Here is a 24,260-nt window from a genome sequence, read left to right as displayed (position 1 = left end):
TCCTTAATCCTTTCCTAAAGGAACTTTGGACTTCAGAAACAAAATGGGTATCTACCCATGGCTCCTCCTTGAAGAAAAGAAAGTCTGAAGCTATCTCTGATCACCTCCAAAGAAGGGCCTAACCCCTCTACCAGACCATGTCTAGGTTGCTAATGCCTGCCAGCAGTCTGAGGGGGATCCTCAGCAGTGACTCCATCAGGACCATGTCTAGGGCTTCATCCTGTGCTACAAAAAGGGCAGATCTTCAATCAGTGTGCTAAGAAGCCTGCAATGATCTACCTCCTCTAAATTACCTCTGTACTGTTTGTTCTGCATCAAAGTGTTAACCAGAATTTTCCCCCAAGATCTGCCTCTTTGTCCCTAAGTCTGCTCTCTGCATTTTCCAGTACTTTGTCTGACAATCAGCCATCAACAATAATGACCAGATCATTGCACTCTGAAAAAGTGTGTAGGAGAAGGGGATGGGACACAGCGAACTCAAGATTTGAGTTTTGAAAGACTACAGGCTCCAAAATGCAATTTCACCTCCCAAAGACTACCATTCCCAACATGCAGTGCAGCCAGGGTCAGTAAATGCTTGGCTTGCCTTTCTGTCCCCTCAGGCAAAGGAAGGGTATGGAAAAGCCCCAGAGGATATTTGTGGCAGGAGTGGTCACTCCCTAAATCCAGGCAAGGAAGCTGAGCGGAGTCCCGCCCCTCCTGCAGTAAGCTCCTCAACTCGGCTGCAGGAGTTTTAAGAGCCGGGAGTAGCTGCACGCCGCGAACTTTCACCATGGTTTCGGTGACCAGAACAGTGTTTGGAGAGCTGCCCTCCGGAGGAGGGACGGTGGAGAAGTTCCAGCTGCAGTCAGACCTGTTGAAAGTGGACATCATTTCCTGGGGCTGCACCATCACCGCTCTGGAGGTCAAAGACAGGCAGGGGAAAGCCTCTGATGTGGTTCTTGGCTTTGCCGAGTTGGAAGGTGGGTTCCACCAATCCCGGGCCGAGGGGATGATCAGGACCACCCTTCACGCACCCCGAACGTTCGGCCGCCTGTGAGCGAGGGACTGAGGTCAAAGTCCCTGAGTGATCTTGGGACGATCTAACTGGGGAGGGCGAGGGTTGGCTAACAGGGCAGTGTGGCGATCCGGAGCTTGGGGGGAAAAATGAAAACCCAGAATGATTCCAAGTAGAGCAGCTAAAGGACTTGGTTTCTTGGCTGCTGGTTATCCATTCAGGCTTTGCCTCAGCGCAAAAAGTTAAGGCCAAACTCCAGCAATCCTGGAGCAAACTGAACTGCTGGCAACAGGGGGGCGTGGCTCCTTCTTCTTCTGGTTCTGCTCTTTTCAGAAGAAGGAAAATCACAGACTTGTGTCTACTACTTACTCTTCATCAGATTCTCTTTGAAGACTGATTGTCCCAGAAATGTTTCATAATGTAAGCTGAGTGAGTGTAGGCTCAGCAGAGAGCTTGGCTGTTTTGGTTATGATGCCCAGCCCAGCCCACCCTGCTTGCCGCTCAATAAGAATGTACTGACTGAAAGGGAGAAGATCACCTCTAACTAGACGGACTTTCTCCCTTTGGGGTCTATGGGCAATTAGGATCATGTGTTAATTCATGCATTTTAAAACTCTGGTAACACATTCGACAACACAGACAAGCCCCCACGCCCACCCCCTTCACAGAGCTTGCTGTTTAGCTAAGGAGATGTTTTTTAACCCAAATAACTCCATAAATGTATAATTACAACTGCAGTTGGATTGCAGCAAGAGAATGGGTACATGGTTCTATCTCTTGGCACTGCAGTGTAACCAAACAGAAAATGAGGTCTGAAATGAAATTGGCGAAGGGAAACTGAGAATTAATAAGCTCTGCTGGATGTTGGGTGTGGACAAATTCTGCATTGTAAGAATATTGCTGAAGGTCCTGTTGATCACCTCTGCTTGTCTTCACCAGCCTTGGAGCCCCACAGTTTTGTTTATATGATCTTTTAGGTATGACCTAGGAAAAGAACAGTAATGCCTTTTCTGAGTTTTGCATACCATTTCTTATCTTTAAAAATTTCTTTTACTTGTGTCCCACCTACAGTTCTTATGGCTTCTTTCAAAGCCTGTTATGAGAATATTTGCTGGTAAGCCACATAGATAAACAACTTACCCATAAAATCCATGAGATTCCTTTCTTTCATTTCCCCCCAGTTACTACCAAACAGCCATCGATTGCTGCCATGAGTCATTATGGCACTTGCCCAGCACATGTGAGGCCTGGGTTAGATCCCCAGAACCTCCAATAAACAAACAAAAATGCTTCTTTAGCAGCAACTTAAGTGAGGAGGCTGGTACAGGAGGCTGACTGCAGGAAGGTAAGGGGATGTGAGAAAGATCAGCGTCACTTCCCTTCCACACATCTTCAGAATTAGAAGGCAAGAGGGCAGGCAAGTGACCAAAGAGGATTCTCTATAATCACTTTGCCGAGTCACTTGTCTCTGCTATAGGCTGCAGATAGAACCACAAAAGATTGCATCTGTTTTTTGTTTGTTTGTTTCAGTACTAGGCCTCACACATTCTAGGCAAGAGCTATACCACTGAGCTATATCTCTGACCTTTTTATTTTAATTTTGAGATAGGATCTCCTTAAATTGTCCAGGCCAGCTTCAAACTCCAAATCCTCATGTCTCAGCCTCCCAGGTAGCTGGGATCACAGTTTGCCCACCACAAAGAGTTTACTTGACTCATGCAAAATTGTTCAGGGGAGTCAAAGGAGAATTGGATATTTAACCTGGAATTCTTGATCCACGGAAAAATATTGGGGATAAAAAGATGTGGGCACCATCCCTTATCACCATTCAGAAAGGTACTGTCCACCCCCTGCAGACATATGCACACCTCTCTTATTTCCTGCAATTTTTAGTTCTAAGAGTCACAAGAATCTAAAAGCACAAAGATCTTTGGAATTCATATGGAATGTGAGCTGTGATGACAAGCCTCCGGAAGACATGACACCCAGGAAGCACCAGTTTCTTGATAGGTGTGGAAGTGCAAAGACATTCACATAATCCTGTGTGAGACTGTAAACCTTGTGGGAGTCTCAGTGAAAGAATCCTTCCCAAATGTTCTCAAATGTTCTTAAAAGGAAGAAAGCACGTTAGCTCCCCTAGATTATAGTGATCTAGCTGGTATTTTATTGCCCTCCCTAGTACCAACATATGTTGAGAATGTTCAGTGGCATTTTCTCAGCAGAAGGCACCACAGCTTCACAGAATGCCAATTTAAATCAAAGCATTTCAAATATTCTTCTTGGTGCTGGTCCAAGATGGACATTTTCATTCCTGTGCTATAATTTAGATAATTTAATTATTTTAAAAGGAAAGAAAACTATTTTCAAAAGACAATATAAAGAGAAAACACCCTCAGTATATTAAATTACACTTTCTGATATGTACAGCCATCTTCAAGGTTACCATAAGTGGACCCTAGTTCCCTTTATAAGGCTTGTCTTTTAGTATTGCCAAAGATAAGACTTCACATATGTCATAATAGGAAGCATATTGCCTCAATCAGAAAGTAAGAAATGGATCTCTGCTACTATTTTGGTTAATTCTAATTTATTAAAACCCATATTAGGAAACTACTAACCTCAACGTAGTGATGCATCCTTGTAATCCCCGCTACTTGGGAGGCTAAGGCAAGAGGATCTCAAGTTCACCGACAGCCTAGGGAATTTAGTGAGACCTTGTCTCAAAGTAAAAAGTAAAAAGGGGTTTCAATTTAGTTTAGTGGTAGAGCATCCCTAAAAGAAAACTAGCCACAGTGGTTGTCCTTAAGAAAGGACCTTGGATAGTTAAGGTTCAGTTTTTTCCTCATCTGACCAAAAGACAGTCATTTAAGTAATAAATGTTGTTTGGGGTTTTAAAAAATTAATTAAATACATATGCATATGTACATATATTTAATATATGTATATATAATAATTAAGTTATATACTATACAATATTATGTTATTAAACATATTATTGTTCTAATATTTATAACATTATAAATAAATAATATAGTAATAAGGTTATAATATGTAATACATTCTATATTACATATTATATATGTATGCATATATAATTAAATGCATATCTATTTATATGATATATATATGTATGTATATAGATATGGATATAGATGTACTTTTTTTTTTTAGATGGGTTTTTCTATGTTGCCCAGACTGGCCTTGAATTTGCAATACTCCTTACTCAGCCTTCTGAGCAGCTGGGATTATAGGTTTTGCACCACCATGCTGGGCTGTTTTGAGGGAGAGTAGTGATTAATTTATTTCAGACTTTAGAGCACTGTGGTAAAGGTTTGGGCTTTTTGAGGTGGGTGTCATAGCTGGGGATCTTGGGAGGTCACAGGAGTGGAAAGGGCCATATACCATGCTTAAGCAATTATTGATTTTTTTCTCGCCAGTGCCTTGCCCAGGAAAAGGAGCAGACTTTCCCAATCCTCTTTCTCCCATGTCAGCAGCTGATTTGATTAAATCAGTATTAGTGGCTTGACCTAGGAACTTGGAACTTTTCACTTAAAACAGAATTTTCTGCAATGCAAAATAACTTTTTAATCATTCCTTATGCAGAATTTGGGGATTTTCATTTTTCCATAAGACTGATTTGATACAAATGCTTAATTACATTTGAAAATAGTATGAAATCTATTTGTTCTATTAAGGTTTTTTCAGAGACAGCTTAGACAGGTGGTTTCTCCGTCCTCATGGATCAATTCTTCTTTTTTTTTTTTAGTATTTATTTTTTAGTTGTGGTTGGACACAATACCTTTACTTTATTTTTATGTGGTGCTGAGGATAGAACCCAGGGCCCCCTACCTGCATAGATGAGCGCTCTACTGCTGAGCCACAACCTTAGTGCCCTAATGGATTAATTCTTAAAAACTATTAATCTAAACCAAGGAACTGGCAGGTACTTCTCATCTCCACAGGCTGATGGACTGTTGCCAGGAGCCGTGGCTTCTGAGGGAATCTTGCCAGCCGGTGTGGCAGGAGCTTCACTGTCAGATTGTCTCCAAAGCCTAGTATACCTCTGGTGGAGGATGGGGGCTCTGGGTACACTTGTGGAAAAAATTGAGATCGCACTAAAAATAGCCACAGCCAGTTGTTGTATGTTTGTTTGTTTGTTTAGACAATCTGCTTTTCTTTACATTTTAAAACTTTATTGGGCTCAGACATCCCAAATTAATGTCTGCAGAAGCAACCTCAAAGCAAAGTTTCCCTCTGGCCTTCTCTTGCCCTCCTGTCTGTCACTCCTCATTCTCTCCTGAGGCAAGCCATAGAAGCTAGGATTGCTCTTCCCCAAGGCAGGTCATAAAAACTAGAACCCCCTTTTCCCCAAAGTCAAGATAAAAGCTAGAAATATTACTCTAACACCCCCCACACACACACACAGACTGTCTCTCTAAGTGTCAGCCATAAAAAAAATTCTCTGACCTCTTGTTCAATTGTAGGTCTTAGGACCCCTGTTCTAGAAAGGGTCTTGGTTCGTAGCTGGAGGAAAGATTGCTGTTCAGACAGGCCAAGAAGAATCTGAGCTGACAGGCCTTGCAGGGTCTGCCACGATTATACCCTTTTTGTCCAGTTCTATTTCTAAATGGCTGTCCGTGCATCATCTCTCCGAAGAATATAAATGCTTAGTTCACCCTGGATCTCTGAGTCTTCAATCTGAAGGTTCCTGTGTCACGTGAAACTATAATCAAATATGCTTTCCTCTTGTCAACCTGTCTTTTGTTATAGAGGTGTCAGCCATGACCCCTGATGGTGGGCAGGAGAAGGATTATCCCCTTTTCTATCTAAAGAGAAGATGAAACAAAACCAAGAAGAGGTTATTTGCCTTTTGGGACTCCTTTTGTTTAACCACTGTTAAGGGGTTTGAAAGCTACAGCTTCAGAAAGTGGAAGGGGGGAGAAGGTGGGAACTGACGGAGCAATGAACCCCACCAGTGCCTAGAGATGGTGGTTAGATGGGCCAACCAGGATGCCTGGTGCTTGCTAAATACAGTTGGCCCTCTGTATCTATGGATTTGCATCAGTGAATTCAACCAAACACAGATCAAAAATATTTGGGAGAAAACTGCAATAGTACTAAAAGTGTTTAGCCTTTTTTTTTTCTTGTCATTCCCTAAATAATAATAAAGTACAAAAACTATTTATATGGCATTTGCATTGTATTAGGGATTATACATAACCTACAGATGATTTAAAGTATGTGGAGGGAGCTGGGTGCAGTAGCACCCACCTGTATTCCAAGATATTCAGGAGGCTGAGGCAGGAGAATTGCAAGTTCTAGGCCAGCCTCTGGAAATTAGCGAGACCTTGTCTCAAAATAAAAATAATAAAGGGGTTGAGGATATAACTCAGTCCCCAGTACTGAGGAAAGAAGAAAGAAAGAGGATGGATGTGCATAGGTTTTATGCAAAAACTACCCCATCTTATATGAGGAATTGAGCATTTATATACTTTGGTACTTTGTTGTGGGGAAAGGACCACTGGTAGGCAATGCTTAAGAGTATGGATTAGGAGCCAGACTACTTGGATTCAAGTCTTGATTCCTCTGCTAACTAGTGTTTTAGAGCAAGTTACTAAACTTTTCTGTCCTCAGTTTCTACATCAGTAAACTGGGGCAATAATAGTATCTACTTAAGAGAAATGTTCTGAGGATGAAATGAATTAAATGTAGAGCCCTGAGAAAGTGTCTGGGACTTAGAAAGGACTAAGTGTCTGCTGTTATAATAGTTCATTTACAAGATTCTGAGGCACCATGGATTAATGAGGAAGGAACCAGGACCTGGAAGAGAATGATTAACTTGTGCCCAACCAGTTGCGAAATGGGAACAGTGACCAGCCACTGGCTGATTCAGGGTCTGTATCCGAGAGCCCCTCCAGGTGTGGAAAAAGAGGTCATATGTTTGAATTGCATTCTTTGCTAATCCTAACTAGACATGGAGGATACAGAGTACCCCAGGGAAGGAGATTGGAATCCAGAGTGCATCTGAGTGAGAAGTAGAACAGAAAGGAATTTTAGTGAAAATGCAAAAACAAACTGTCTCCAAATCTTAATCTCTTCCATGGAAAACCACAAAAGAACTCAAAAAAACTGTAAGAATAGTAAACTTTAAGAAGAGAAAAACTTTAAGAAGACTACTTTAAGTACTTTTACTGGAATATGCCCTTGTTCAGAGTTTTAACTACAACAATGGTGCTTTGCTTTTTATAACCTGTATCACCAAAAAAAAAAAAAAAAAGCCCAGCAACATTTGATTCTCATCAATATGCCCTGTAGCAATCAAAAGGAATATGGTATACAGGCAGTAACAGGGAGAAACCTTAAGATATTTGATAAATGAAAAGTTACAGAACAATATGTATAACTCAATTATATCTGTATAGAATATACATGTGTTTGTGTTCTTGCATGTATGCTTATATGTAGTTAATTCAATTTTTGAAAAAACTGTACATTCCCAACTGTTAACAATGATTACATTAGGAAGGAAGAGAAGTGAAGAAAGGCTTTTAAAATGTTTTACACTATGAAGTTTGCCAGTAAGAAGTCTGATTTAAATTTCAGGTAAACAACTTATACTGTCTCATCCACACTAATACTATGAACATACTTAAATACTGTTAAATGATTATTCATTTTTTATTTGAAATTCAAATTTCCTAGGCATCCTGTATTTCCTCTGGCAATCCTACTCTATGTCCTTGGGTATTATTTAACTCTCATTAAAGATATTTACATGTACTAATTATATGATTTTACAAAAACATGAAAAGAGAAAGAAGAATTAGATAGTTTTCTCTCAAGACTACACAAAAGTCTAATTTTTAGTTAAGAAAATTGGGGCTGGGGATGTGGCTCAAGCGGTAGCGCGCTCGCCTGGCATGCGTGCGGCCCGGGTTCGATCCTTAGCACCACATACCAACAAAGATGTTGTGTCTGCCGAGAACTAAAAAATAAATATTAAAAATTCTCTCTCTCTCTCCTCTCTCTCCTCTCTCACTCTCTCTTAAAAAAAAAAAAAAAGAAAATTGATTGGCTCAGAAAATAGCAGATTATAAAGCAACATTCCCACTAAGATCCCAGTTTATAAAAAGAAGCAAATGCATATGTACACTACACTGAAAGACAGAAGGATATATATAAGAATATTAATAGTGGTTCTCTCTCGAGTGATAAGATTAAGGAGGATTTAAATTTCTTCTTTGTGTGTTATAAAATTCTTTAAAACTTTTTGTAATGAATATGTATTACTTCTGGAACAGGAAAATGTCAGGTGTGAAAAAAAATACCATTTTTCTATGCTTTCATGAAGACTTTGATATGGCCAACTTGTAGGTAGTTGCGGCTTCCTCAAGAAGAAAGTGACAGGCAGCAGTGTAAGACACCTCCTCTGTTTGAAGTTTTAAAAAACACTGTCATCCTTGTCCTTTCAGGGTACCTCGAAAACCTGCCCTACTTTGGATCGGTGATTGGAAGGGTGGCCAACCAAATTGGCAAAGGAACATTCAAGTTGGATGGGAAAGAGTATCACCTGGCCATTAACTATGGGCCCAACAGTCTGCATGGAGGACTCAAAGGGTTTGACAAGGTGAGTCCAGGGCATGTGGCAGAGTCCTTTCTTGGTCCACTTCCCAGAGTACCCACAAGCATGTCTTCTATTGCCAAGCAGAATCCTAGGCCCTGGGACATGTGCATGGTAAAGCAATCCAGGAAAAAGGCTGTTCCCAGGGTTTGGGGGAGCAGATGCAAATGGCCACATCCAGGATCCGTCCTTCTCTAGTTCATCTGATTGTCACAAGCAGGGATCCTCGAGTGAAAGGACCATGACCCCTGACTTAGGAAAGATGTGGAACAACTTTCTCATAGTGTTGGGATCAGGGAATCAGGTTGAAGAAATGTGGGTTAATAATAAATACCTACCCTCTACTGCATAGGCCTTCACATACGTTGTCTCTGACCTTTCCAAGAGACCTGAATCATCACTCAAATGAGAAATCTGAGATTGTGAAAGGCACACGATTCCTAAAGGGGACAGCCAGGTCTGCCTGGCTCCAAGCTCTCATTCCTATACTAGAGCTGCTAGTGTCCTCCATGGCCACTGTGGGACCCCCAATCCAATACTCCTCCCTGTTCCTCTTGTGTGCACGCTTCCTGTGCAGTGTGGCACCACACCCGGAAATGCCCTTCCCTGAAGTGCTTTGTGCCTTGAAATTACCTTAGGCTCCTCCAGATCCCCCTTTCTAAATAAAAACTCCATCCCCTAAATAAAAACTCCAATCCTTGGAAAGCAAAGGGATCAAGCTACTCCCTGAGATCAGAGTTCCTGACCTCCTGCTTCAGAGTCCTCCAGTCTCATTTTAGTCTCTGAGGGAAAAAATTTCAGAGAGCTCTCCTTTAAATTATACCACCCAGGTTGTTTGCTAGAGTGGAGAAAGAGAAGATAGGAAGTAAGATGTGTGGTAACTAAAGGCCATGATTTCCTTTTTTCTGCCTCTGGCCTCCACTTCTCCTGCTGAAGGAAGTTGGTTGCTCTAGGTTTTCCCCTCTCCCTCCAGCTTCCTCTCTGTAGCCAAGACTATCCTGTTGGCTTCCCTTTCTTCAGTGAGGGACTCCTCACACTAGGGAGAGCAAAAACTCTCCCTAGTAGCATCTGCTGTGCCCAAGAGCAGAGGGCAGAGATCCTCTAGAACACGCCAGGTCCGTGAGTAAACCCCATCTAGAAGAAGCTGGGCCAGGTTCCTACAGGGATCTTGAGAGGACCCTCAGAACAGCACCTTGCTCTTCTCCTTCTGTTCCACTGTGGTATTTTCTGCAGTGTTGCTTCATATGTATTCCCTTTATTAACACAGAAGAATAATAAGAATGCATATCTGTCTTACTTTGCTATGACTAAATACATAAACTGGGTCATGTATAAAGACAAAGGTTTTTTTCCCCCTCACAGTTCTGGAAACTGGGGAGTCCAAGAGTATGGTGCCAGCCTCTAGTGAGGGCCTTCTTGCTGTGTCTTCACATGGAAGAGGGCATCTCGTGGCAAGAATGAGCAACTGTACCAGTTTGGGTCTTTCTTCCTTTTCAAACAAAACCATTGATGCCATCGGAGGTTACCTCTCTCATGACCTCCTCTAATCCTAACTACCTGCCAAAGGCTGCATCTCCAAATACCATTAGCATGAGTTTGGGAATTAAGTTTTAAACATATGAACTTCTGGAAGATACATTCAAACCACAGCCCAATCCAGTGCAGTGGGCCCCTTTTGTGAACCACGGAGCATAATAGGCTGGGGATTCCTGAGGTTCACAGTATAATGAGGCAGATGGACCCTTACATAACTACTAACAGCTGAGCTTCCACAGGCACCACAACTTAGATCCTAACATTATACTAGAAGAGCTGAACATGAACAAATGAATAGTTATGAAGGTGGGACTTGAACAGCTTTTGAAGAACAGGTAACATTTCATTCAGTCTGTGGGTATTAGACAGAATGGCTACACTGGGGCCCTGAGATGGGTGGGAAAAAGCTGAGAATACTTATGGAGCCACTGAAAGTTTCTCAGCAGTAAGTTTTTAGATAGGTATCGTTAGCAGTATCAGATGGACTTTATTTTAAGTGTATTGGATTTCAACAATTACTGAATGAATAGTTTAGGTTGGGGGTGTGTGTTTTTCTGTGCAGAACAGCACAATTCTTTAAAAGATGAAAATTAAATAACCTGACAGGATTTGAAATAGTATAAGAAAGTCTGCAGATTTAGAGTTTCTGGAGAGTTAGAAACTATAAGGTCAGAGAAATTCTTCCATGAATGGGAATTACACATAACTGAAAATATTTGTTTACACCAAAATCTTTCCATTCTTTCCTTTCCCTAAAGAGGAAAATCTGGGTAGCAAGGTAAGAACATTTTATTTCAGATTTTTTAATTCCTACAATTTTCCATTTGGGGAATTCTTCTTATATTTTTTTAATTACACATATAACAGTCTTCCTATTTTAAGTCTTGAAAGTTCAATATTTCTGAGAGATAATTAGGCTATAAATTAAATTTTTTACTGAGCTCAGTGAATTTGTGTCAACGCCAGCTGCTCTCATTGTAGATGAAGGTAGAGACCTCCATCCCTGCTGGGCTCCCCTTCCTGGCAGACAGAACACCTGTGAGAGCCAGACCCAGGCCAGAGTGAATGGGCAGAGCCTGGGCTGCAGGGCCATTCCTCTGATGCAGAAGGTCATTATCTTTTAACTGTGTTTGGAGTGAGAGTTTGACTCTTCTGTTGAAAATGGAGATTTGAATAAAGCTGTTCATTGAAACTAAGATGTGAAATCATGTAGATAGCCAGACCTGAGTTGGAATCCTAGCTCTGTCACTAATTACATGTATGATTTTAAACAATATTTTTTCTTTTTAAACTATGCTGTATTAAAGGGTTCTATTCTACACCTCCTGAATGTATGGGGAGAAACAGGCAGGTTAACTCCATTGAACTTAATTTGTTCATCTGTAAAGTGGGGATAATATTAGTTGGAACTATAAGAGATTGCCAGTGTTCAACAGTTTTGACCTACAGGGACAGTCATTCATTTAGTTCAACCAAAAAGTTCCTTGCAAGGTGATTTATGTAAGGCATCAGTGACTGGTGAATACTCCACAGATTGGAGGTCTCCTGTGTGCAATAAGCTCTTTACTAGTAGTGATCCCAGAGCTCCCTAAAGGACCAGGACTCTGGTCAACTCATGCTGCTATTGTAACATAAGGGAAGAGGCTTGGGCTGGGTCCAATCCACTATCACTTAGGAGCTGCATGACCTGGGGCCAGCAGTTTACCCTTCCTGAGCCTCAGTGTGTGCTCACTCAATGAGAATGATGGCACTACTTGAAGTAGACAGATGAGAGAACGTCTGTAAAGTTTCTGGCTAGGTGCCTTTCTTCATAACGAACACTTGATAAATGCTGGTTTTCCCTTCCCTGAAAGTGTGATCTTGGGGCCTTTCAGGCAAAGTGAAGAGGAACCTCTATGTTAATTCAAGATTCCATTTTTTCTCTTCATATTTTTCTTGCCAGTCTTAGAATTGTATTTGCTAGAACACAGAGAAAACCTTCAAGGTAATTTTTCTAGCTCCTTAATTTTATGGAAGTGATAGATGCCCAAATTTACACAGTGAACTAGGAACAGATCTGGCTCCAAAACCATGACTCCTGACTTGTGGGCTGGAACTGAATCCTAATGGAACAAGTGCCCAATTTGTTATAAACTCTGTCCAGGGAATAAGAGAAACTTGGAGTGTTTTTTATTAATATTTGTATACAGTACACCAGAGAGAGGGGTTGATTTATTAAAGTTATTTTTTAGATCTATAAAAAGGTATTGCTACACAACACCAGAATGGAGCACCAAGATTAAAATAAATGTATATTCAAGAAAAATTCAAAGAGAAAAATATTGTAGATACATACATGTAAGATTAAAAGGAAAGAGTATAAGGAATGGAACCAGGCAAGGTGGCACATGCCTGTGATCCCAGTGGCTCTGGAGGCTGAGGCAGGAGGACTGTGAGTTCAAAGCCAGCCTCAGCAAAAGTGAGGTGCTAAGCAACTCAGTGAGACTCTGTCTCTAAATAAAAAATATGAAAAATAAGGTGGGGATGTGGCTTAGTGATCAAGTGCTCCTGAGTTCAATCCCTGATAATCCCTTCCCCCCAAAAAAAGAGTATAAGGAATGGGAGTAGGTAAACAGGAAAAAAAATGCCTCTTTTCTGTACAAATCAGAGATTTAGATGAGTTCAAATCCAGGCTACTAATCCAAGCCTTAATGATTGATGAACTCCCTTTCTGGAATCAGTTATCCTTAAATATTGAAATGTGGCATTTAACTTGGGATTGAAGCAAATAAGCAGCTTTGAAAACACTTTTTTCTAGGTCCTCTGGACCCCTCAGGTGCTCTCAAATGGCGTCCAATTCTTCCGCATCAGTCCAGCTGGTGAGGAAGGCTTCCCTGGAGAGTTAAAAGTCTGGGTGACCTACACCCTGGATGGCGGGGAGCTCGTGGTCAACTATAGAGCACAAGCCAGTCAGACCACACCAGTCAGTCTGACCAACCATGCTTACTTCAACCTGGCCGGCCAGGTAAGGGACCTCGCTCCTTCTCTCCTGCTGTAACTTGCTTCGTGGAATAACCAGGGACTGTGACTGGAGAGACCAACCCAGTACGGACTTACTCTGGTCCTGACAATGATGAAAAGAGCCCAGGAGAGTATCTGGCTCCTAGTAGGTGTTCAATAAATGGAAGTCATAGAGGAAGAAGATGGAATGAATACATCGTACTGTCAAGAAGGGTATCTGTTCCCGTGGCCATTTCAAGAACTTCTCTCATCGGATTGCAGCATGTGCTCACATCTGCTTCCCTTATTGTACTCCTACATCCCCCTCCAGTTACTTCCATTTAAGGAAGCAGATATAATCCTCCGAATTATACTTAAACCAGCCCCTTTAATATTTGTGTACTCCCACTGTGCAGCCCACCAGCTCCTTCCAGGGATTCTGGTGGCCAGTCATGCCCTGCACAGGACAGTAGAAAGAGCATTAGACCTGGATTTAGAAGACCTGGAGGTTTTTTTGTTTTTGTTTTTGTTTTTTTTAGAATAAGAGGCATGTTCTTAATTTCGTAATAGTAGCTACCTATTATTTATCAGCCCCTGTCAGAAGCACTTTATGAAGTTGTCAGTAAAGACATTGAAATCAACCCAGCACAGGGATAAGCCCCAGGAGAAGGACTCTTAAAATGTCTCCCTACTCGTGGTAGAGAGCCACTGGCAGTGCCCTTGAGCGATCCCCTCTAAAGCACCTCTTTCCCTTCAAAAGGGAACACTTCAGCTTATTGAGGAGGCTATCACAGGAGGCAGAAAACAGGCTGAGCCCAACTCTGTAGGTTCTGTTACTTCCTCATTATCTGAAGAAATCACGGTCCACTCAACTTGAATCATGTGGGCATGATTTCCTTCAAGCCTATGTACAGCCAACAACTATTAGCTTACATTTCTGCCCTCCCCAATTTTTAGAAATTTACTGCTGATTTTTAGGGGGTGGGGAGTGGATAATTTTCTTAAATAACAGAGGTAATTGGTTCTGATAAAATTTCCAAAGTTTTCCCTTTAAAAATAAGAAATATGGCTCTTCCCTTGTTTGATCTTATCCCCAGAACATCCATCATCCTTCCTGAAATCTGAAAACTAAACCAAAAGCTAAGAACAAATCAAAAACACCCATTGGTAAGAGGATCTACTTTTTAAAATGAGTTCAGAAAGGGCAATAATAAAGAAAGAAAAACAAAAGAAAACACATGATATTGTTTTAGGTAGAGAGTAAATTGTGATGATTTTTCTGTTTTCTGAATTTTGATAGGCTTAGGACATATTATTTTATAACCTTGGGAATGATCTAAATGAATTGATTCAGAAATAGAAAGAGAAATTACACATGAAGTATTCCATCTGCCAGTGTTCTTCCAGTGAAGGAGATAAAATGGGATTTTAAGGTTTACTAAGGCCCTTTGCATTTGTCACCTTTCTAATCCTGCAGGGACTTGGAGTGACAGATATTTCTGAATCTCTTTGCAGAGGATGAATACTTTCCTAGATCAGAGACCCCACCCAGAAGAGCAGTCAATATAAATCTCTCTTCTTAGACTGTCTTAGTAAGTGCAGCTCAAATCTACAACCACCAGCCTCAGCATTAAGGGCACCAGCCTTGGGGGCACTTGGGTAGGAATGGATGGTCACCAGGCCTGGGGTCAAGAGCCGCTGCATATTCAGAACATCCCTTGCCCTATCCTGGGAAGCATTATCATATGTCAAGCCCTCTCCAGGGAAATACTTCAAAATATGATATTTAAAGTAATTAGCTGGGATGTGGTTCACTGGTAGAGCACTTGCCTAGCATGGACAGGCTCTGGGTTCAATTCCTAGCACCTAACACAAAAATAATAAATGAACAAAGTAGCCAGCTCATGTTACATCTGTTCACTTTTTTTGTTATCTAAATCTAACAAATGGTATTTTTGTTCTATTTTGGGGCCCAAGCATTGGCTTGCTACTTCTAGTTTGTGTGTTGGGGGGTCTGAGAGGTAGGATGTGAGAACCGTTTGAAACTTAACCTAAAGACCTCTGAAAGCAGGCCTAGTGGAACTTGAGATGAAAAGCAATAGCTGTGGTTCTGGTGTGACTAGGTAGATAACGTCATCAAGGAACCAAGTTCTTCCATTTTTCCGTTCTATCTCCTCAGTGTCTTGGCTTTTTTTTTTTTAGTTGTTGTTGGACCTTTATTTACTTATATGTGGTGCTGAGAATCGAACCCAATGCTTCACACATGCCAGGCAAGCGCTGTACCACTGAGCCACAACCCCAACCCAGTGTTTTGGTTTTTGTCTTCAGGTTTTTCCCCCTCAGTCACAGGGTGGTTGCTACAGCTCCAGGAGTCACCTCCTCATACAGTCACCCCCTGAGACAAAAGAGGATGTTTGCCTTTTTCATATCTCTAATGTTTCTTTTCTAAGAACAAATACAACCTTTTCTAGAAGCTCCTGGAAGACTCACATTTCATTGGCCAAAAGTGTGACTCATTCTCTGCCAACGGGAATCTGAGGCTGCCATGATTGATCTAGACCAACCAAAATTTGGCGTCTAGGGCTCGGGAAAAGGTTCCTTGCCTGAATCTATGACTTAACATAGAATAAATCAACAAGTCAAGTTTCTCCCAGGAGAAAGGGAGGGTACAGGTGAAGGGAAAGGCACTATGACTTCTGGGCAGTAGTCAACAGTGTCTGTTACTCCTGCTAGGCACATTAAAAGATGAATTAAGGCAGAAACTGTGGCAATGAACAGAAAAGGTTTTAAAATCTCTATGCAAGTTGTGATGGGCTTTGTAAATGGCTAATGTTACAAACTGGTATTAATCGAGCAAAGTTCACCAAAACACTGAACTCAGAGATGGAGCTCAAGATCTGTTTGGGAGTCAACATTTCTTGCCAAGTGTTCATCAACCTTGAATGGAAATGGGTCTAACAGTAATATTCCACCAGAGCAGATCATTGGGGTTTTCCAGGCCAGGAGTGAACTGAATCATGCTTCTCTTTAAGGAAGGGATATTAGTGCTACTTGGTGACCCAGAGGCCACTGGGAGCACAGTGAGCATTCTTTTCCTGCTCCTCCCAGCCTCTTCCTATAATGTCAGACTCATCCATTTTTTTGCAATGTGACTTTTTTTGTTAATTCATTTCCTCCTGCCCATTGCTTTAAAAACAACAAAACAAAAAAGAAAAAGAGAAAAGGAAACTCCTAAGCAGCCTTGTTCATGATAGTGAAACACTATAAACAATCCACAAGTCCACCTACCCATCAGGAGAATGGGTAAACAAATGGTGACATAATGGTAGAGTTGAATATTATCAACAATAAAAAGGACCAAATTACTGATCCAATAACATGAGTGATCTCAAAAACCTTATGAGACACAAAAGAATATCTACCATAGGATTCTATTTATGGGAGGTTCTAGAACACATACAACTCATCTATGCTCATAGAAATCAGAATAGCATCCTGGTTATAAATGAGCATTTATCTTTAAAAAAAAAGAATGGAAGGAGGCAGGCACCTGTGGAAATTGAGTGAAGACCTGATAAATGCTAGGCCAGAAGTCATCTCCTGCAGGCTTTGCTCACTGGATGGCGTAGGAGAGGTTATGTCTCTCAAGCCTCATATATGCAAAGAAAGGATGGAGGTGTTCTTTTGGTCTGGCTGTCCTTTCCTGGGACTCTTCAGTCCTCTATGTGGGCTGTAGATGTCAATCTAATACCCTCATGGCTTTGTACTCAACCTTCCTTGCTGCTGCCTGGACTGAATAAAACCTTCCAAGTTAGGGCTGGGGGTAGCTCAGTGGTAGAGTGCTTGTTTGGCATATGCAAGGGCCTGGTTTCAAACCCCGGCACTGAAAAACGAAGCAAAACAAAACCCTCCTGTTGAACTGAGCATTGAACAAATAGAGCTGGGGAAATAGTTCTAAATTCCCATTCTCATCTTCCCTCCCTTTAGTCCCAAAGGCCTCCTGGGTGCCAGCACCACCCTGGTAAAAGAGCATGGCAGTAGGGAGGAGCCTCTATCCAGGAGAGACACCCTGATGTCTTGAGCTACACTGGACCTGGGTGCACGCCACCTCCCATTTTGGACCTGCCTTCTCAAGTCAGAACAGGAACCAAAAAAGTGGCTAAGAGAGGAAGCATGAGCAGCAGAGAGCTCTCTGTCCTCATATTGTCCCCATTTCCTCCTACCCCAGCCCAGCACAAACCCATTTTCTCTCCCAGGGGATATCAGTTCTGCAGCAGCAAAACCTTCTAGCAGTGTCATTAAGCCAGTTTTTGCCACATTTCAACATGGAATCTCATGATCCCTAAATCTTGTTCTTTCGCCTTAAAATGACTCCATTTGATTGTGTGGCCTGAATCTTTCTCTCCATAGAATCTGCATCCCTTCAGCCTGCAGCCCTCCACCCCTCTGCCCCTCTGCTTATCTCTCTGCAGCTCAGCAGCAGCTTCAGTTTAGCTTTGCTCAGGGTTTCTCAGCCACTGATATTTTGGGGCAGATAATTGTTTGTTGTGGTGGAGAGGGTGGGAAGGCTGATTGTTGAGCTTCACTAAGCAAAAGCCCTCTCTTGGTTCCTCTTTCCCATCTTGTGTTGTGAAGCTTTAAAATATGTTACTATGGATAATAAAAATAATCCTTTGCATTAAAAACATACATGTATAAATTGATTTTCCGATTTGCAAGTAGCCCTTACTAAACTGTGCCTCACAAAAATCCTAGAAAAAGTGGGATCATCATAATCCCAATTTTACACAGAGAGAGAGAGAGAGAGAGAGAGAGAGAGAGAGAGAGAGAGAGAGAGAGAAAGAGTATTCCAGAGGTTACATGACTTCCCTAGTGGGTGGAAACTAGATTCCAAGTCTTCTGACCACTGACTCAGGTTTCCTGTACTAGCCTTTTTTTTTTTTTTTTTTTTTGCAGTACTAGGAATCAAACCCAGGACGTTGCACCCTGAGCTACTTCTGCAGCCATTTTTATTATTTATTTATTTTATTTGGAGACAGGTTCTCAGAAGTTGCTCAGGCTGGTCTTAAATTTATGATTCTCCTGCCTCAGACTCTGGAGTAGCTGGGATTACAGGTGTGCACCACCTTGTCTGGCCTGTACTAGCCTTTGACTCTCTCAAAAAGGCAACAGAATTTTGATTTTTGGGCTTCTGTCATGTGGCAGGGAGTGGAGCCTCTAGATGGGAGCTGGGAGAGGGGTGACAGGTGACCCCTCTAGTAGGCCTGGAGGCAGTGCCTTGACCACCCAGGACTTGCTTTCTGGGTGAGTGATCCTTTCTCCTCCCTGTGGCTGCTGAGTGACAGAGTAGCAGAAACCCCTCCATTAAAAAGCGGGAACCAAAAGGCTTCCTAGCCACTGTGGTCTCCCTGATTTCTCACCTTCACGTTCCACTTAGAAAAGAAAATGCATGCCGGGGTCACACGTTGAAAGCTTCTCTCACGTGTGTCCATGGTTGTTTGGAGGCCCCAGTGCACCTACACTAGATGATCCTGTTTACTCAGTATCATTGGTCAACTGGATTTCTAAAATTCTTGTCAATGCCTGAAAACATTTTTACAAGAAATGTTACAAAGCAAATATGTAAAAGACTAAACAGTAAGTCTTTTTTTTTCTTTTTCCTTTTCCCTCCCAGGGGTCCCCAAATATATATGACCATGAAGTCACCATAGAAGCTGATGCTTACTTGTCTTTGAATGAAAACATGCTTCCTACAGGTTAGTGAATTTAAACATTTTTATGTAACATAGTGTCACAGATTAGATTCCGAGACCAAGACAGGACATTAGTAGAGAAACTGGTAAAATCCTAACAAATCCTATCGTTCAGTTAATAAACTTATTCCAGTGTTAATTTCTTAGTTTTTGATATTTGCATCATGTTTATGCATGATAGGCTTCCCTCGATGTACTATTTTTACCACATTTCTGTGAATTAAAATTCTTTCAAAATTTAAGTTAAAAACAATCAGTGTAAGAAAGTACTTCAAGTTTACAGAATACCTGTCCTACACCAGGCAAGGACTTTTGTTTTAGTTTAGCCTCTTTAAAACAAAGAAGTTGTATTTATGGCTGCTGGTTTAATATTTTTATAAGGAAAAAGATAAACATGTGAGCCTGTGTACTCAACAGTGACTTGAATTAACAGCAGCAGTGAGAAACTTCCATAAATACAGTGACCATAAAACTAATTGGAATAATAATGAGAAATTGAGATAGATGAGTTAAAATTTTTGTCATCACAGTTTTGAGTGTTTTCCTGCTCCAAGACAGGGTTTAAAGGCCTTTATGTTTGTCTTGGTAATATGTGTCATCTTTTGATATTTAAATGACTCAATAGATGAGCATGAGTAAGCTGGCCCATCTTTTTTAAAAAAAATTGGTGCATTATAATTATACATAATAGTGAGATTTTATTATGCATAATTTGATCCATTTGATTCCCCAGTAAATTTGTCCCATTTTGTCCTGGATGCAGAATTATTGCATTACAACTGTATATCATCAATTATAAGGAAAAAAATAACCTGACTGCTATAATGGACTGATAAGGAAGAAAGTGAACTAAGTAGCTTATAAATGCAGGTTTTGAAATAAGTGCATATTTATTTGTCTATATTTATAAAATCTTCTTATGCTCTATCCTGTTGTTTTGATCATATGAAAAGTGCAAAAATGCACAATTCATGCTATGTAAAGATTATCTGCCAGGGTTTTAAAAGATCATTGTGGAGGCTACAGTTGAGCCTTACAGTCCATTAGAGTTCTATCATGATAACAAATAAGTTGCAGTAACTTCAGAGCTCATGAAAAATGATAATTCTCTGCTGCCTGTCCATATGTTCACCAGTTCTACATGTTATGTCTGCTTGCCCCATAATACTCAAACGAAAATTATAAGACTCCTTTGGAATAGCCTCCAAAAATGGATGGTAACTGCTACTTGGCACCTCAGTGATGAAAGAATTCACATCTAGCCCATTTTCAGTTGAGAACAAAATCTCTAGGAGCCCAGATTTCATCTGATTCTTAACATTGACCAAAAAACCTGAGCAAGTGGTTTAATTCTTTTTTTTCAGTTGGGAGGATTGAACCCAGGGGCACTCTATCACTGAGCTACATCCCGAGTCTTTTTTTTTTTTTCTTCTTAGGTATACAGCACAATGAGTATATTTTGACATATCATACATACATTGATATAACTTATTCTAATTAGGATCCCAGTCCTTTTTATTTTTTATTTTGAGATGTGCTAAGGCTCACTTTGAATCTACAATCCTCCTGCCTTAGCCTCCCAAGCCACTGGGATTACAGGCATGCACTCTTGTGCCCAGGTGCAACTTACTAATTCTGAAATCACTACAAAGGGTCTGTCCATCATTTGGGCATCCAAAAATGCCTTCCCAGGGCTGGGGTGTGGCTCAGGGATAGAGGCCCTGGGTTTGATCCCCAGGGATCAAAACAAAAACAAAAACCAGAACTGCCTTCCCTGTGCTCCTGGGAGAGTTAAATACAATCTGGAAGTTCAAGTGAGAGTTTGCTAGGCAGTGAGGAAAGAAAGGTATTCTGGATAAAGAGGAGTAGATCTGGGAAGTTCAGGAAACAGCAGGCCTCTCCCAGGGAAGTGCTGCTTCTGAAGCACCAGGCTGCACCACGCTCAGCATGGCATAGGTTAGATGGACCACATCAGATCTGCTGAAGTGCCAGGGTTGGCCCATGGTGACCCCAGGCTGGCCTGGAATTCAAGGTCAGCCTACACAGAACAGACTGAAAGGTGGGACCAAATGCACTGTCAAACTTCCTGGTATTCAGCCAGACGTGGACTGAACACTCAAGGCCACTTTCTTGTGATGCACTTAGGAACCTGTTAGACCAGCCACACTCCATTAAGACTTCTGGATCCAAGTGCAGTATCTAGCGATGTAGAGACTGTAGTTTTGTTGAATTGAGATAATAACTTGTGAGATGAGATGAAGGTTTATGACACTAATAGCTAGTATTTCAAAGGAACACTATAAATAATTCCTACTATAATCCTGTTGGGTGGATTGTGTTCATTTTCTTATTTAACAGATGTGTAAACTGTTGAACAAGGAATTTAAATAACTCAGTGAGATGTGGTTAGGTTATGGTTTGACTGCGTTCCCCAAAGGCTCATGTGCTAAAGGTTTGGTCCCCAGAAGGCAGGGTATAGGAGGTGGGGCCTCATGCAAGATAATGAGGTCATAGGACACCGTCCTCAGAAGGGACGAATAGCAGTCTCTCAGAATGAGTTTGTTCCCCTGAAAGAGAATTGTTGTACAGGGAAGTCGCCTCATCCAACTGGCCTCTTCTGCACGCAGCCAGTTTCCTTCCTGCTTCTCTGCCATGTTGTGAGATAGCCAAGGAGGCCCTCACCAGAGGCCAAACAGATGGGGCCCCCTGACCTTGGACTTTGAGCCTCCCAAACTGAGCTAAATAATCCTCTTTTCTTTGTAAGTACAAAGCCTCAGGGTATTTTGTTATAACAATAAGAAACTGGACTAATACAGAGAATCACCCAGTTAACAAATGGTGGAAAACTGAGATTCACACCAAGTAGTCTGACATTAGAACTTGGGCTCTTGGGCTAGGGCCATAGCTCAGCGATACAATCCTTGCCTAGCATGCACGAGACTCTAAATCTAATCCTCAGCACAGCAAAACAAACAAACACCCCAAAACCATACTCCCATGTTAAATGTCAAGAAGGTTTGGGTCAGGTGTAGTGGTGCACGTCTATATTTATCAGCTACTTGGAAGGCTGTAGCAGGAAGATTGTAAGTTTGAGGCCAGTCTGGGCAGTTTAGTAAAACCCTGTCTTAAAATTTAAAAGAAATAAAATAAAAACTGAAAGTGCTGGGGAGGTAGCTCAGAGGTAGAACCCTTACCTGACTTAAGCCAGGGCCTAGGTTCAATCCCCAGTATTAAAAAAAAGAAAAAAAGAAAAAAAAAAGATTTGGGATGATGAGGAAGGGTAAAAAAGGAAAGAAAGAAAATAAATTAATTTCTTGACTCTATAGATACCCAAGACCACCACATAGTCAAGAAATGAGAAATAAGCAAAAAAATAAAAACAAAAACTTTTAATAGTTGTCAATTCTCATTTCTTTTGTCACCTTTGTACAAGAAACGTCACAGCTTCTCTCACAATTGTTCCCTGTTTTTCCTTCTGTTCAACTTATTTCTAGTTTGCGGCAAAGAGAACAAAACACACAAGTTGGTTTGCATTTTATTTTACAAAGGGAGAGAGGGGGAGGGAAGAATTTTTCTGAAGTTAAAAGCATGAGTTTAAGTGTCTGCCTTTGTCTGCCCGACAAGGAGGGAATCAGAAAAAGAACAACTCCAAGGCACGTAAATGGAAGCTCAAAACTGTTCTCTGTACCCCTCAGTAGCCCCAGAGCTGCAACCAACTGTGTTTGGCAATGCATCCCTGGTCTTGCTGGTTCTTGGTTTTCTTATCTGCAGAATCTTACTATGATCATATTGAAAGTTTACTTTCTTAAGTATGTGATGTGTGTGTGTGTGTGTGTCATTTCTGTTGAAGATGACAGGAAAATCATTTGATAGACAATTCACAAACATAGTAAAAGAAAAGCTTTACCAGTTACAGGATAGCTTTCAGTTATGTGGAGAATTCACTTACTGGGGGACTTATTTGCCCAGCAGGGACACCGGGTAACAAGTTCACTTCAGACCCTCTGCTCTCCCTGGCTTTCCTGGGGCTGCTGATCTGTTGTGGTGAAGCCCTTAGAAGTCAGCAGTAACAAGATCATTAACAACTTTGGTCTTCTTGCATATGAGTGGCTCTTATTCACAAATCGGTTATTTTGCTCACTCTCCTAATCCTCTGCTCTGCACCCCAGATCCTTGCTTGGATGTTTGTTTTTCTCTCTTCCTGGGCCATAAAAATTTTCATTAATTTTGCCCAGAACTCCTGGAGAGAAAACTCTTATTATCATTGTAGCAGAAAAAAGGCTGAGCACCCAAAACTCTTTAACAGTTAACAACAAAATCTGAAAAAGTGGCACATGCAGAAGCATTTGTAGTGGATGTGAGGGAAGCTGGGGGCAATATTTTAATCATCATATCATCTACATTTCTTGAATTTAGTGTGATTTAATCTGACAAATAACAATGTCTATAGACTCATCTGATTTGATCCTACTGAGTGTTTGCAAGTCCTCTGGGGGTCCTCCTAAGATTGTGCTTCACACAAAAATGTTTTAATAGCTCCCCCATACACACACACACACACACACACACACACACACACACACACACCATCCTTTCCCTTTTGTGGCTATTAATTTATACTTATGTTTTAACTCTTTATTTTGCCCTTCATACAAGGTGTAACCTGAGCTGCTAGTCTTGTGGGAGATGCTGATGCAGATCTAAACTCAGAAGGTGATTTTACCCTGGTTAGTACACTGACGCGCTCAGTACATGATTTTTCAGGTGATGGGAAAACCCATCATCATAAGAACGTAGCTTATTGTATTTTACAGTTAACTATAATACCATAGCCAGGGTATTCAGTAAAAGAGACTAGCCTCCTGCTGGGTGTTTTTGAGGAGGGGTGAAGTCCTATTTTTCCTTTTGTTTGTTACCTGCTTACTAATTGAGTGTCATCACACAGAAAGGAAAGGGACATGGTAGCAGACAATGAGTGCCTTCTTCCTTCTCTCCTTATTCTACTCTCCTAAATTAAAAAGCTACCCTTTTCCCCAAGCCCCATGGAAAAGCCTCCACAAGGTAGAGGTATCTGCAGCCTTCAAAGGGACTCAGCCAAGTAATTTAGAGTCGTCCCTGTTTCCCCACCGGAAACTCCTGCCATCTTGTCAGCCCTGGAGGCTTCAGTCCTTCATCCTGAGGCTGCGGGGAAGGGATCAAAATAAGAACAGAAAATATTTTGAATGAAACTCATCACCTTCTAAAGCTGCTTCTCTGGATGCCATTCCTGGCACTTTGGAGTCTGCAGCGAACACGTGGTCCTTGCTCACAGGTGCCTCAGATATGACCCAGAGCAGTACCAGCTGAAGGCCTCTCCAAGGCCGAGAACTCATTT

At 41.4% G+C, this 24,260-nt stretch overlaps 1 protein-coding gene across 2 annotated transcripts in view; it reads left to right on the top strand.

Moving 5' to 3' along the window:
- The first annotated feature begins 550 nt into the window (after positions 1 to 550).
- The window catches only part of LOC101967759 (galactose mutarotase), a 44,997-nt gene continuing 21,287 nt past the window's right edge, over positions 551 to 24,260 (top strand). The window contains exons 1-4 of one of the 2 annotated variants that reach the window (XM_078029335.1): positions 551 to 962; positions 8,470 to 8,624; positions 12,952 to 13,158; positions 18,808 to 18,889. In XM_078029335.1, coding sequence (XP_077885461.1) covers positions 773 to 962; positions 8,470 to 8,624; positions 12,952 to 13,158; positions 18,808 to 18,889 — 634 coding nt within the window. In that variant the 5' untranslated portion in view covers positions 551 to 772. The remainder of the gene's footprint in view (positions 963 to 8,469; positions 8,625 to 12,951; positions 13,159 to 18,807; positions 18,890 to 24,260) is intronic. The other variant, XR_013429044.1, reaches the window with a different exon arrangement.

The sequence above is a fragment of the Ictidomys tridecemlineatus genome, chromosome 12 (genome assembly GCF_052094955.1).
Source record: "Ictidomys tridecemlineatus isolate mIctTri1 chromosome 12, mIctTri1.hap1, whole genome shotgun sequence".
Taxonomy (NCBI): domain Eukaryota; kingdom Metazoa; phylum Chordata; class Mammalia; order Rodentia; family Sciuridae; genus Ictidomys; species Ictidomys tridecemlineatus.
The sequence above is the reverse complement of the archived record's forward strand: the minus strand, read 5'-3'. Positions and strand labels throughout refer to the sequence as shown.